The sequence below is a fragment of the Oncorhynchus tshawytscha genome, linkage group LG18, assembly GCF_018296145.1.
Source record: "Oncorhynchus tshawytscha isolate Ot180627B linkage group LG18, Otsh_v2.0, whole genome shotgun sequence".
Taxonomy (NCBI): Eukaryota; Metazoa; Chordata; class Actinopteri; order Salmoniformes; family Salmonidae; genus Oncorhynchus; species Oncorhynchus tshawytscha.
This window is the reverse complement of record NC_056446.1, coordinates 15361838-15376684: the sequence shown is the minus strand read 5'-3', so window position 1 is coordinate 15376684 and position 14847 is coordinate 15361838. Positions and strand designations below refer to the sequence as shown.

The following is a 14847-nucleotide window of genomic DNA, read 5'->3' as shown; positions in this document are numbered from 1 at the left end:
AAAACTTTAAGCTTGTCTCTCAATTTAAAAAAAATGTGTCAATACTTTGCCCCTTGATAACCACAGCACTTCTGTATGTTGTAAAAGCGTTACATGGTCGCTGCACATATCATTGCATAGTGCAGAAAATACATGAGAGTTCAGGGGCCTTGCTTTAACAAAGTTAACCATTTTCACTGTAGTGTCCAAAATGTCTTTCAAGCTGTCAGGCAGCAAGAGCCTCTCGGTGGATACGGCAGTGTACTAAAGTGGCGTTGGGAGCAACTGCTTACACGCGCGTTACCACTCCACTATGTCTCCCTGTCATGGCTTTTGCGCCCTCAGTACAGATACCAACACATCTTGACCATCAAAGTCCATTTGATGTCACAGAGCTGTCCAGTACTTTAAAATGATCCTCTCCTGTTGTCCTGGATTTCAATGGTTTGCAGAAGAGGATGTCTTCCTTATAATTGACCCCAGAAAAACGTAACGGACACATACCAGGAGTTGTGCCAGGCCCGCCACGTCTGTTGACTCATCCAGCTGTAATGCATAGAATTCACTGGCTTGTATGCAAAGCAGTAATCGTTTCAAAACATCTCCTGCCATGTCACTGATGCGTCGTGAAACGGTGTTGTTTGATGAAGGCCATGTCTGTATAGTTTTTTTAGCTTTTCTCCCAGCATTGTCCCAGCCATATCCGCGGCAACAGGAAGAATTAAGCCCTCCACAATAGTATAGGGCTTGCCTGTCCTAGCCACTCGGTAGCTCACAATATAAGACGCTTCTAGCCCCTTCTTACTAATGGTATCTATTACTTTTATGCATGTCTTACTACTCTACATTTGTCTTAATTCTCGCTCAAAAAAGTCCTGTGCCTTATTTTTCAAATTGGCAGGTTTTGTCTCTAAATGTCTACGCAAGAGTGAAGGTTTCATCAAGTTGTGAGATAGTACTTTTGCACATATACCACAGAGGCTGAGGAAAGGCACTACTACCAATATAAGTGAACCGCAAATCAATGTAGTGCTCATCATATTTGCGCCTCTTCGATGGTCCAACATCCCTGTCTGTTGTTCGGTGCTTTCCCGGGTATGGGTGCAGTAGCTCTTCGGCTGCCTCAGATTCACAACGGTCAGTGTCCATGCTAGCTGGGCTAACAACAAATGTAGAATTACTTATGCTAGCATTGTATTTGCTCGTGGAAGCAGAACAACTTGTGTCGTCGACAGGTGCAGGTGTAGTACTGCTGGTAGTAGCAGTACTACCAGTAGAGCTGGTATGTGTCTCTATGGACGTGGGCCTTACTTTTTTTAACCATTTATCAATTTTTGCGCAAACGGAATGAGCAGCAGCTACGTTTGGCTACATACGGACCGTTAGTGGAATTCCCGCGAGAGAGTAACGGTTAATGTGATTGGATGTTAATTATTTGACTAGGCTATCTGTATTTGACATTGTGTTGTTATTTCGCTGAACTCTAGATGGTTTCATTTTATTTTTGGGAGTGAAATGTGGCTACTCAGGTGAGAAAAACACCTCACCCAAATGTATAGCCTCGTTGGAAAATATAAATGGATTGTTTGAAAATGTGAAGATTAAAAAATATATATATATATATAATATCTATTACATTATGAGGATTTATTATTATTAATTTATTATTTAAAAATTGTATTGGACCTTTATTTAACTAGGCAAGTCAGTTAAGAACAAATTCTTATTTACAATGACGGCCTAGGAACAGTGGGTTAACTGGTCTAGGAACAGTGGGTTAACTGCCTTGTTCAGGGGCAGAACAACAGATATTTACCTTGTCAGCTCGGGGATTCGATCTAGCAACCTTCCTGTTACTAGTCCAATGCTCTAACAACTAGGCTACCTGCTGCCCCAATTTTTGCGTACCCCCGACGGCATTGCGCGTACCCGTACCCCAGTTTGGGAATACCTGTCCTACAACAATAGGATCCCTAGCCCCTATATGGAATTCGACTTCACACCATAAACCTTAAAGATGGTGTGATGTGGTAGCCTACATCCTCTGGCCTGTTTGAAATGCACTAGGCTAGTTAATATGCATCCCAGATCAACCTTTTCCTAGAAGAGATTAGACGTGGTATGTCAGACATTTTCATTTTTTTTAATATATTGAAAAGAAGTGATTTCATTTCAGACAAAGTTCAATACAGGCCTATCAGGTCACGTGAAGCATCTGAAAGAACCCAAAGTTGAATGCATGAAAGAGGGAGGAGAGCATGTGTTTAGTGCTTTGCTGGAGCATTTCATTCATTTTTTAAAGGATCAATATTTCTATGTACAGCACTTTCAGATGCCCGCTCATCGTTCATTTCAAACACTGAAACGGTTGGCACAAGAACACCAAAGCAGAATTAAAACAAGAAAGCAATATCTGATACAAACTGCACTTTAGCCACATATCTGGCTATTAAAAAACAAAGGAGGAGATGATTCCACAGACCTCAAATAACTTTAAAGTCATAAACAAAATCAGAGAGTTAAACAGTATTTTTGTCCATGGTAATAGATTGATTTTAATGCAGTAGATTCAAGGATAATTTAAAACTGATATTTGGTTTCATTTACTGTTTTATTTTTCATTGTATTATGACTTTAGGGCGTTTAAGACGTGTATTTCTCTTTTCGAAGGACGACACCGAGGACAAAACATACAATACACATACCATGAGCCCATATGGACTGGGTACCTTTGTGTGTATGTATTCTCTGTAAGACACTGAAATAATCAAATCAATCATGCGACCAGGTGGAGCCTGATTTCCAGCAACACTGCAGCTGATTGTCAAGTATCCACACATAGTACCTGGCATCGTTCTGAGTGACAGCTGGGTCTGTGTCACTCTCCCTGAATCTCAAGTTCGCTGAAGGTGAAAACCTCAATGTTGAAAGGTAGATAGCTTTATCGCACCTCTAAATTAAGTCAAAGTCAAAAAGTTCAATCAATGCTGTCTGGGCTTAGTGAGGCTTTACAAAGGTGGACAGTCACATGCTTTACTGCCAGTTAATGTAGCCATTAACACTTCTCCGGAGACACGGACTGCTTCATTAGACTGACCAAACAAGATATGATGATCTGTTACATAGAAAGGGCATTGAGGATAATGAGATGCCGCATGTTGATTATAAATCTCTATTGCACTCCACACTGCCGTTTCCCACTTGGAAAAAAGGAATGCCTACATGAGAATGCTGTTCATTGACTACAGCTCAGCGTTCAACATCATAGTGCCCTCCAAGCTTATCACTAAACTAAGGATCCTGGAAATGAACACCTCCCTCTGCAATTGTATCCTGGACTTCCTTACAGGACGCCTCCATGTGGTGAGGGTGGGCAATAACAAATCTGTCACGCTGACCCTCAACACGGGTGCCCCTCAGGGGTGTGTGCTTAGTCCCCTTCTATACTCCCTGTTCACCCATGCATGACAACAACACCGTCATTATGTTTGCAGACGACACGACGGTGGTAGGCCTAATCTCCGACGACAATGAGGCCCAGTACATCACTGGGGCCAAACTCCCTGCCATCCAGGACCTCTATACCAGGCGGTGTCATGGGAAGGCCCTAATACTTGTCAGACTCCAGCCACCCAAGTCATATCTGCAACTGTACAGTCAGCGGTACCAGTGCACCAAGTCTGGAACCAACAGGACCCTGAACAGCTTCTACCCCCAATCCATATACTCTTACATAGTTATTTAAATAGTTAAACAACTAGCTATATGCATTGACCGTTTTTGCTCTAACGTTTTTTGACTCATCACATACGCTGCTGTTACTGTTTATTTTCTGTCACTTTATTCCTAGTTATATGTACATACAGTATCTACCTCAATTACCTCATGACCCTGCACATCAACTCGGTACGGGTACCCCTTGTAATAGCCAGTATATCATTACTTATTATGTATCTGTATTTATTTGTATTATTACATGTTTTACTTTTCTATTATTTCTCTATTTTCTTTCTTTCTGCATTGTTGGGAAGGGCCTGCAAATAAGCATTCCACTGTTAGTCCACACCTGTTGTTTAGGAAGGATGTGATGTATAAAATTGATTTGAAAAGCCAATCCAAGCTCAGCTATCTCCATTTTTGTTGGCCTCTTTGTATACCTTACAACACTATTTCTCTTTCCCATCGGGTTGTCTCAAATTGTTTATGACAACCATTCACAGCATTTCATGTCACAGTGTTTCAGTGACAGAGCCGAAGTGTACCAGCAGCAGCCATCTGGCTGAGACAGATAAGTAGTAAACACATTCCCATCCTTCTCTATATCTCTGTATGTATCAGTTTCAGGGGTTATTCAAGGACAACGATTTTGAGATTACACTGGACGAGATATGCCAGTCTTCCATTTCTCTCTAAAAATCATTCCAAGGGGGATGTATGGATGCCACTAGTCATTACCCCCAGGATATCAGGCAGTAAATACATGATACTGTCAGTCAAGATTACCAAGATAATTAAGCCATGTCATAAACACAGTGTGCGTGTGTGTGTGTGTGTGTGTGTGTGTGTGTGTGTGTGTGTGTGTGTGTGTGTGTGTGTGTGTGTGTGTGTGTGTGTGTGTGTGAGAGAGAGAGAGAAAATATATGGCAGGATGGCTGTCCTTGCCAATGTAAAGACATACTGGGGGGAGAGTACACAATATGGGGGAAGAACAGGACATTTTTCAGTACAGTTTACCCCTTTGTGCATGTTATCAAAGGCCACTTTGGATTATATGTGATGGCTCAGTTGGTTGGAACAGCATGTCCTTGGATAAAAGTGTCTGAGAAAATAAGTTGGCCTATTATTATCGCCTATATTATCACAAATGAAGGGTGGCATATGCCTATGCCATTTATTTGGCTTCGTCAATGACCTTTTAATTTAATTGACTTTTCGTTCTGGATGACTGACTGTCCATCATTGTGGCTCTAAATCCAATCCACCTTTGATTTACAGGTGATGATTCAAATTATAATCACCTCAACTCCCTGCCATTGACTCCCACTGCGAATCGGAGCAGAGGGCTAATCCAGTGTATTCAGTGATGGCCAAGCCGTCAGCTGCGCTCTATATCGCATCTCTCTGGCTCGTCGTGAGAAAGGAACCCAGCCTCTTCCCTGTGGTGAATAACACTGCGTGCGGTTCATTCATTCTGGAGCGTCAGATGGTGGGGCTGGCGACCGTGCAACTTGCACCGCGTCTCTCTTTCGTCTCTCTTTTTACTGGGCTGTCTGTGCTACCGACCATATATCCAGTATAGGACAGTCATGCTCTGTGTGTAAGCGAAAAATGTTTTATTTCCAACAGGGGACAATTATCGGTTTTGAAATCCAGGCAACTGAGGATGCACAGCGCTGCTGAGGAGGATAGTAATAGGACTCTGTTCAGCTCCACCGATTTCAGACAACGACGGGAATTCTCATATTCGCGGTATGCCTCCTATTGAGAGAGAGTAAAGCAGGGAAAGAAAATAACGTCTGACCACATTGGATTCTACACTGTCCCTTTGACTTTCTGTGTGAAAAGTAAATGGTGCTAGTTAGTTGCACACTAGTACCCGAACAACCCGATAGTGGAGGGAGGAGCGATGAGAAGAACCCCATCGCCGTATACAACACTGGCTTGCTTTGTTTCTCAGCAAAAGACCCTTTCAGAAATAGGCTGATACTGTTAATTTCTTCCAAGTGGCACTGTGTTTGCCTCATGCCGAATGGCACTTTATTCTGGACCATGTACAGTATGATCGAACATTAATTGTAAACGTTTTTCAGATTCTTTAATTCTAGTTTATGGATTATCCATGGACTGATCATTCAGACGTATAATAACCAGATCAAAATGCTACTAATTAAGAACTGGCCGATTTTCTGAATTTTGAACATCCGGACATGTAATTCAAACTGTTCCAGTATTTGTTGAAATAGGATTATCAAATTGTTGAACCAATCAAAATTGTCTTCATCTATTTCTGCTTGGATACCCGTCGATTGTAATATAGACAAAAGTAAATACGGAGGGGAGTTAATGGGTATGCCAACAAGACTACAGCTTTGACTGAAAACCATCTGGAATTGTGAAATTGGACCTCCTGAAACGTACTCTGCTGTAAAAGTGCGGTCGCGTCATTGCAACTGCCCAGGCCAACAGCGCAGATATTTGGGGATTTGAGAGTTACAGTGACCCACGTGGAGCAGAGATTCAAAGTGGACAGTACACCATGGGTTGTTGCAGTGGCAGATGCACGCTGGCCTTTATATGTGGCATGCAATTGGTGAGTTCATGATCTTAATGATTTCATGCATAATGGATTTCTCTTAGGGCAGGCTGGTCTCATAGACTCGACGTAACATAGTATATGGGAGACTCATATAATTATGATATGTTACCTATGGTATAGTTACATAAGGCAGAGGGTTACTTAAAGGAATACTTTGGGATTTTGAGGCCCTTTATCTACTTCCCCAGAGTCAGATGAACTAGTGGATACAATTTGTATATTTCTGCGTCCAGTATGAAGGAAGTTAGAGGTAGTTTCACAAGCTAATAATAACTTGCATTAGCGCAATGACTTGAAGTCTATGGGTATCACTTTAAGGCAAAAACGAAAGGAGAGTGGTTTGTCAGGGTGGATGGGTAAGCATATAACACTATTGTCTAGCAATCCAAAGGTTGCATGTTTGAATTTCATCACAGACAACTTTAGCATTTTAGCTCATTTGCAACTTTGCAGCTGCTTATGACTTTTTAGCTACTTTTTCAACTACTTAGCATGTTAGCTAACCATTATCCACCCTTTAACCTAACTCCTAACCCTAACCTTAAACCCTAACCCCTAGCCTAGCTAACGTTATCCCCCTAGCTAACATTAGCCACAATACATTGGAATTGTTTTTGAAGAAAATTGTGTACTGGGCACATACATTATGAAGAAAATCATTAGGTGGACACAACATTTTTATTTTATTTGTGTGCCTGACATGAATTTCGAATAAGTCATTTCTGTTTATTTCACGATAATCTGTGATCGTGATCATTTCAACACACTATCTGGCTAGTAATGGGGGCCTCAAGGAGAAAAAATGGTCCAGCGTGGGAGTCTCAAGGAAAAAATTGCCAAGGCTGTTTCTTGGTCCCAGTTCGACCCCGGCAAGAGGCATATACTCGGCTATTTCCCTCTCCAAAAAAATACAGCCACACCCTCAATAGTCCACTTCACTTGACATCAGCCACTGAATCAGATTAAATTCTCCAGGTAACTTTGGCAAAGCAGAATACAGCATCAGTTCCAGTAGCCTACATTTGAGTTGTTGATGACAGCATTATCAGCTGCATCCCATCTAATTCCACATTATTCCTGCAGCCTTCTGTAATAAAACCTCAACATGACTCAAGGCGTTAGGCATTTCTAAATGTGACTATGGAAGGGAGCCATTTACAAAAACACCCCAGCCCCTCCATTTCACCATGCTTCCCTGACATCAGCCCCCAGTGGTACAGCTGGTAAGGAGCCTCTTGTGCGTGTAGTCAGTGAGCACCGGGAGGAGCAGTGTGAGCGCAAACCTTTGTGTAATTCAGCACTCCAAATGATCCTATTCCCACTCTCCTCTGAGTTGTGATGATCAAATGATCCGCTTGAACTCTGAATTGTGGATTCGGTCGTACTAGGCCACTGGTGATTTTTCCAGTTATTGATTTAGCACAGAAGAGTTGACTTTTAGGATGGCATACCCTGCCGTAGGCTGTAGTGAAGTGACCAGCTAGTACCCTCATGCATCTCCCAAAAGCAACCTGGACTCAGGGGTAGCATAACATAGTAAATGAAAATTCAGGACTCTCAAATTAGTAAAATATGTTAAGTTGGTATTAATATGTGGATGTCCATTGTAATTTCCGTATGATATGTTATGCATTACAATTCATACAAAATGGTACGAAGTATACATGATATGTTACAAATTCAATTGAGGTAGTTAACGTTAACTAGGCTAAGGGTTAAGGTTAGGGTTAATGTTAGAGCTAGGGGATAAAATAAAATGTTATGCATCACATGCTTCGTAAACAACAGATGTAGACAAACAGTGAAATGCTTACTTACAGGCCTTTCCCAACAATGTAGAGAGAAAGAACAGAAAAATAATGTAAAAGTAAAACGTGTAATAATAAAACGTATAATAAATACACAATGAGTAACGATAACTTGGCTTCATACACAGGGTACCAGTACGTAAGTTGATGTGCAAGTGTACAAGGTAATTGAGGTAGATATGTACATATAACTAGGAATAAAGTGACAGATAATAAACAGTAACAGTTGTGTATGTGACGACAGAAAAAAGTTAGTGCAAAAAGGTCAATGTCCAGGTAGCTATTTGGTTAAAGGGATACTTTGGGATTTTGGCAATGAGGTCCTTTATCTACTCAACCAGAGTCCGATGAACTCATGGACACCATTTTTTATATCTCTGTGTCCAGTATGAAGGAAGTTAAAGGTAGTTTTGCGAGCCAATTCCAACTAGCGTTGACTGGAAATGACTCATCCGCCACCAATGTAAGTAGTTGCAAACATACAGTACCAGTCAAAGTTCGGACACACCTACTCATTGCAGGGTTTTTATTTATTTGTACTATTTCCTACATTGTAGAATAATAGTGAAGACATCAAAACTATGAAATAACACATATGGAGTCAGGTAGTAACCAAAAAAGTGTTAAACAAATCAAAATATATTTGAGATTCGTCAAAGTAGCCACCCTTTGCCTTGTTGACAGCTTTGCACACTCTTGGCATTCTCTCAACCAGCTTCATAAGGTAGTCACCTGGAATGCATTTCAATTAACAGGTGTGCGCCTTGTTAAAAGTTCATTTGTGGAATTTCATTCCTTCTTTATGTGCTTGAGTCAATCAGTTGTGCTGTGATGGAAGGCAGGGGTGGTATACAGAAGATAGCCTTATTTGGTAAAAGACCAAGTCCATATTATGGCAAGAACAGCTCAAATAACAAAGAGAAACGACGGTCCATCATTACTTTAAGACATGAAGGTCAGTAAATGAAGGTCAGAACATTTCAAGAACTTTTAGAGTTTCATTAAGTGCAGTCTCAAAAACCATCAGTGCTATGATGAAACTGGCTCTCATGAGGACCGCCACATGAGAGGAAAACCCATAGTTACCTCTGCTGCAGAGGATAAGTTAATTAGAGTAAACTGCACCTCAGAGGAGACTGTGTGAATCAGGCCTTCATGGTCGAATTGTTTAAAAGACATCACTGCTAAAGGTACTAATAAGAAGAAGAGACTTGCTTGGACCAAGAAACACAAGCAATGGACATTAGACCAGTGGAAATCTGTCCTTTGGTCTGATTTGTCCAAATGTGAGATTTTTGGTTCCAACCGCCATGTCTTTGTGATATGCAGAGTAGGTGAACGGATGATCTACGCATTTGTGGTTCCCACCGTGAAGCATGGAGGAGGAAGTGTGATGGTGTGGGGATGCTTTGCTGGTCACAATGTCTGTAATTTATTTAGAATTCAAGGCACACTTAACTAGCATTACTACCACTGCATTCTGCAGCGATACTCCATCCCATCTGGTTTGCGCTTAGTGGGACTATCATTTTTCAACAGCACAATGATCCAACACACCTCCAGGTTGTATAAGGGTTATTTGACCAAGGTGAGTGATGGAGTGCTGCATCAGACGACCTGGCCTCCACAATCCCCTGACCTCAACCCGATTGAGATGGTTTGGACCGCAGAGTGAAGGAAAAGCAGCCAACAAGTGCTCAGCATAAGTGGGAACTCCTTCAAGACTGTTGGGAAAGCATTCCTCATGAAGCTGGTTGAGAGAATGCCAAGAGTGTGCAAAGCTGTCATCAAGGCAAAGGGGTGGCTACTTTGAAGAATCTCAAATATAAACAAATCAAAATATATTTTAACACTTTTTTGTTTATTACATGATTCCATGTGTTATTTCATAGCTTTGATGTCATCACTATTTTTCAACAATGTAGAAAATAGTTTTTTTATTTTTATATCTGGCATGTTTAGGTGTGTCCAAACTTTTGACTGGTACTGTATATATTTAATCAAACATAGAATTGTACCTTTACTGCTACAGCCCAAGAAAAACACATTGAATAACACATTCAAAAATGGCAAAACAAACAGACCAAAAAATAAATCATGAGGAACAAGGTTTTGAAATGACTGTCCTGTATCTAGGAGTTATAAGAAAGCTCAGGAAATAATATTTAACCCCTTTTTTTGTGACACTTGGGGGTCATAGAACAAAACAGAGAACACTACCCCTTTCCATAGTGGGGTCATATTAGTTTGTATCCCAAACCGTTCAGACTTTTTCCATGAGAAGACCGATTTTCGGGATGTCTCCTAGTCTGACAAACAGCGCTGTAGCTCTGCCACTTTCCACCGCAGATGCGGAAGGTGAACATGGGCGGGTCCGGTGGATTGAGACGCTGCCCAAGCAGATATCCTTAACTTAAACAGACGGCTTTTGATCGGGATGTTTTTTTATTTTAACTAGATTGACACATGGGTCCATCAATCGACTCTAGGGTTTTTAAAGTAACCTAATGCCTTCATCTGTGATTGATATGCCGGGAATACAAAAAATCGTGTGGCGGATGGGAATATTGTTTTGTGTGTATCTGTCACGAATTTCGCATATGTAATTTGTGTCTATTTCACAATAATTTGTGATAGTAGGTTGGATCATTTTGAGTGAAAAACACAAGTTAGACATGTCGACTCAGCTATGAATGGATCAGTCCATTTGGTATTTGCCCGAAATGCCAAATGGCCAGTCCGCCCTTGGCCTCTTGTTTCACTACTCTTATGAGGATGTCTCTTCAATTAAAAATGGTTAATTGTTCACTTTCAAACATAGCCCTTGCCAACAACATTAAATAGTATCTGCCTGATAGTTTTCATTAAAACACTCATTGCTATACTATAGCCTACTCAGCCAAATGCAGGTTAGATTTCAAGGAACCAGATTATATTCATGGTCAAGGCAAGCTCCTTTGAGCTTCATGGTCCATTGTCATTATTTTGGAGATCAGCCTCCATATGAAACTATAGGTCCTATTATAACAAGGTGTTGCATGAGTAGGCTACTATCTCTCATTCCATGTATGTCAAAATGTGTCCTATAGACTACAGTGACTCATTGTCACTTAACTGATAGTAGATGGTGGTGACCATGTCAACACCATCCACCAGCTGGTACATATGATGAATCACCCTTGCGCGATGGGTCACATGACATTTGCCAAGTCTTGTTCAGCACACCCCTTAAGAATGTGCAGATGGCTATTTTGTGTGTACAGTATGTGTGTGTGTGTACACATTAGTGATGCATGAGTTGACTCATATACCGCAGCCCCCGTGGTTATATCCGCAGGGCGGGCATTTTTAGAGTCATGATGGGTGGGTGGGTTGAATAAAGAGAAGACAATACCTTTAAAAAAATCCATAAATGTATCATTCTTGTGCAATTTATATCTTTAAAAAAACAAACAATTTTCTTAAATTATGTTAAGCTATCTGGCATTAGTGTGTAAGCCTAAGCTTTAAGGCATAACTGTATGCGTGCCAAATAGCCTACACGCCAATTGCCAAATGCTTTTGGGAAGGGCAGAAAAAGTTCATGTTCGATCCACGGAGGCAAAAAGAACGATGTCGGAGTTTAATTCGATAAGAGAAAAGCTGTGAAATGGAGAGTTGAAAATAAAGAGAAAGGGGGGACAGGAAAGTCATGTTTGGGAAAGATTTGGTGAAGTGCTAAAATAGGATGATAGCAGCAGGATATGTTCTATGTTATATGTGAGCCGCTATACAACTTTGACAGTCACAAGAAGGGGACTTCTTGGCACGTCAAGGGAACTGTAGCCTACTGTTCAGATGGGTTGAATGGAAACTGAACTCTGGACACTGACTGTAGGTCTATAACCTCTCAAGTAGCCTTAATATTAACTCCTGCAGAATTAATATTTTTTTTGCAGTTAAATTATAACAGGGACAAGAGTGGAAAAATATAATTGATTTCTTTTAGCATCTTGAGAGAATGTGAATATGCAATTAGATACCATCTGTAGAGGCGCTGTCTTTATCAACATCATCATCGTATTTCAACCACAAAATATGCATCCAAGCCAAATTGAAATCTTATCATCAGAAACATGTTTGGTCGTTTTAACAGCTTTCTATTTCCTTTCAACCAGTCATTTGCAACTGATGTCATTTGGAAATTTTGCACTGAAAATCTTCTCAGTTTTTTTTTGTTATTGCATTTTATCCCCGGTCCCTGAAAGAAGCAGAGATGACAGAGAACATTACTGATGTTAACTAGGTTGAAGAATACATTCTATTGATTTATAACATTATTCTGGTGAGCAAGGGTTTATTTGGTCTTCTACGGCAACATATAATGACTGAAAAGAAACTGCATGTATCTAATTATAGACAAGTTGCCCCCCAAAAATTATAGGCAGAAACATATATAAATCAGGCAAACATTATTCCGCCGTCTCTGACTGTAGTCCACATCCCATTTTCTATATTAGCTGGTTAGGGTTGGGTGCGTGCCTCAGATTTTCATTTGAGGATGGGTTATTAGTAATTGTGGGCGGGTGAACAAACAGCCGACCCGAGCAGTAGTGTACATGTCTTATAGCCGGGCGGCTGTTAGAGAGACTCAGCCTAGGCGCAGTGGGCGAAGCCACCCCCTGAAGTCTGTTAATTACAACTCCCAGTCTTCCTAGCTGGAGACCTAGCATTCGGTCTGCTCTGGTCACATTGTTAGCAGACGGCTGTACTTTTACAGAACATGATAAGCCACCTCCTTTCAAAAACGTCTTTTAGGCTTCTCTTAGCACCGACTATGTTGGTTGTAGTGGAAAAAGTCCACCTATGTTTAACTTAAAGATTATTTATACTTTTCGCATGTTCTGAAGAATAATGTAGGCAGTAGGCCCCACAGACACTGGGTACCTGTTCTGCACAATGATTGGTGTTTGAAGAAGGAGATAGTTTGAGAAGGTACCACAGGACAGCTGTGTCTGAGAGCCCACGCTGAAGTTGTTCTGATCGCATGGACACCATGTCCAGCCTCACCCACAGATACCCCTGTGATCAATGAGCTCTCATGCACACAGCGCTGGAGATAACCTTTCCCAATCCCCCTGACTGCATCCAGCCAGACACTCCTTCTGTCATGTGTAGCCTATCTACAGCCCTGCTTGCTCCCCAACACGGATCCATCAGTATTTCAAAGCACTGCTGCGGTGTCATAAAGCTGGAGTAGGAATGCATCCTCATCCACTGGGCCGCTTTTTAGCAGCGGCTACATTTAGTGTTTCGTTAATGCTCTGAAGCAGCAGCTGGAATTTTTAAACACTTGTGGGCATGCTCTCTAATTTCCTCCCAGAAAATGTTTCCTCCAGTCGTTAGGAAAGTCCTGTTAGGCTTATTTCATCATCTGTGCTTTTCCCTTTACCTCGAGCTGACTGCTTGACCTTGGCTGATGTCAGAACTTGTGAACAGTTTTGTAAACCATTTTGTGTGTATTCATTTAGAATAGGAATTATGCACCAAAACAGTAGGCTACGTAAGTATTGCAATATTTATGCATGCGCCTTGATTAGACCATTTGAACGTAACAGTTTATCATACTGGGTCTTTCAAGCATTACCTCTCACTTAGTAGATTTGGAAACACAACACTCAAACAACCCAGAACAAATGCTCTCGTGCTCTCAAAGTGACTTCAAATGGACAATGTGTCACCCAACAATATAACAACAACAATATGACAAAAATCTTTTAAAAGTGTTAATAAACTCAGCTGCGTTTTTCATTTTGTTTGTGCTTCAAACCGTGTTTCAGAATGGATGTTAATATGATGCTAATTCCCACAGAAGACTGAGCAAGGATTAAAAAGAGATTGTGCTGTTCAAGTGTATGACATTTACCAATTTATGAAAAACGAAGAAGACCTGTTCATGTTTTTCTAATCATGACATAATGCAGGGATTATTTACCTCTTTTGATCCTGCCTTTGATCCTCTCAGATATGATTCATTCATTCACTACCCCATCGCGTGCACATTGAATTGCCATATATTTCCTCTACCACGAGGCTATTTTTGAGAACACTCAAGTTGGCTTCACACTACATCAGTTATCACTATTAATGTCACATTGCTGGTATGTTCCACATAAAATAGCTTTGCATTAGTTTGTTTTCATATGTGATAGTACTTGAACACAGGGGCGTAACTTTCACTGGGGACGAGGGGGGGACATGTCTCCCCCACATTCTGAAATACATTTTTTGTCCTCTCCCGCCCAGTCTTATCATTGGTATGAGATACAAAACGAGGCAACGATGTGCTTTAGGACCATGCGGATGCCTCCAAGCAGTCGGGTAGGCTGTTTGGAATATTTATCCGGCTAGATAAAAATACATAGATATATATTATGTTCCCCCACTTCTAAAACCAAAGTTGCGTCCCTGCTTGAACATATGACTAGATGTAAATGGTATAAATTCAGCTTGATCCCCTCTGTCGAAGACGCTTGGGCCTTATTTTCAGTGGTATTGTTAACAAACACGCCCCCATAAAGAAAATTAGAATTAAAAACAGGTTCAGCCCCTGGTTTGACCGTGATCTTGAAGAATTACACCACCTCAAGAATTGTATTTGGCGAATGGCTCGACACACGCATACTCAGGCTGACTGGCTTTTAAATCAAATCAAACTGTATTTGCCACATGCGCCGAATACAACAAGTGTAGACTTTACCGTGT

At 41.0% G+C, this 14847-nt stretch overlaps 1 protein-coding gene across 3 annotated transcripts in view; it reads left to right on the top strand.

Moving 5' to 3' along the window:
- Positions 1–5135: 5135 nt before the first annotated feature.
- The window catches only part of nkain2 (sodium/potassium transporting ATPase interacting 2), a 169277-nt gene continuing 159565 nt past the window's right edge, over positions 5136–14847 (top strand). The window contains exon 1 of one of the 3 annotated variants that reach the window (XM_024377971.2): positions 5136–6289. In XM_024377971.2, coding sequence (XP_024233739.1) covers positions 6236–6289 — 54 coding nt within the window. In that variant the 5' untranslated portion in view covers positions 5136–6235. The remainder of the gene's footprint in view (positions 6290–14847) is intronic. The other 2 variants (XM_024377969.2, XM_024377970.2) reach the window with 2 other exon arrangements.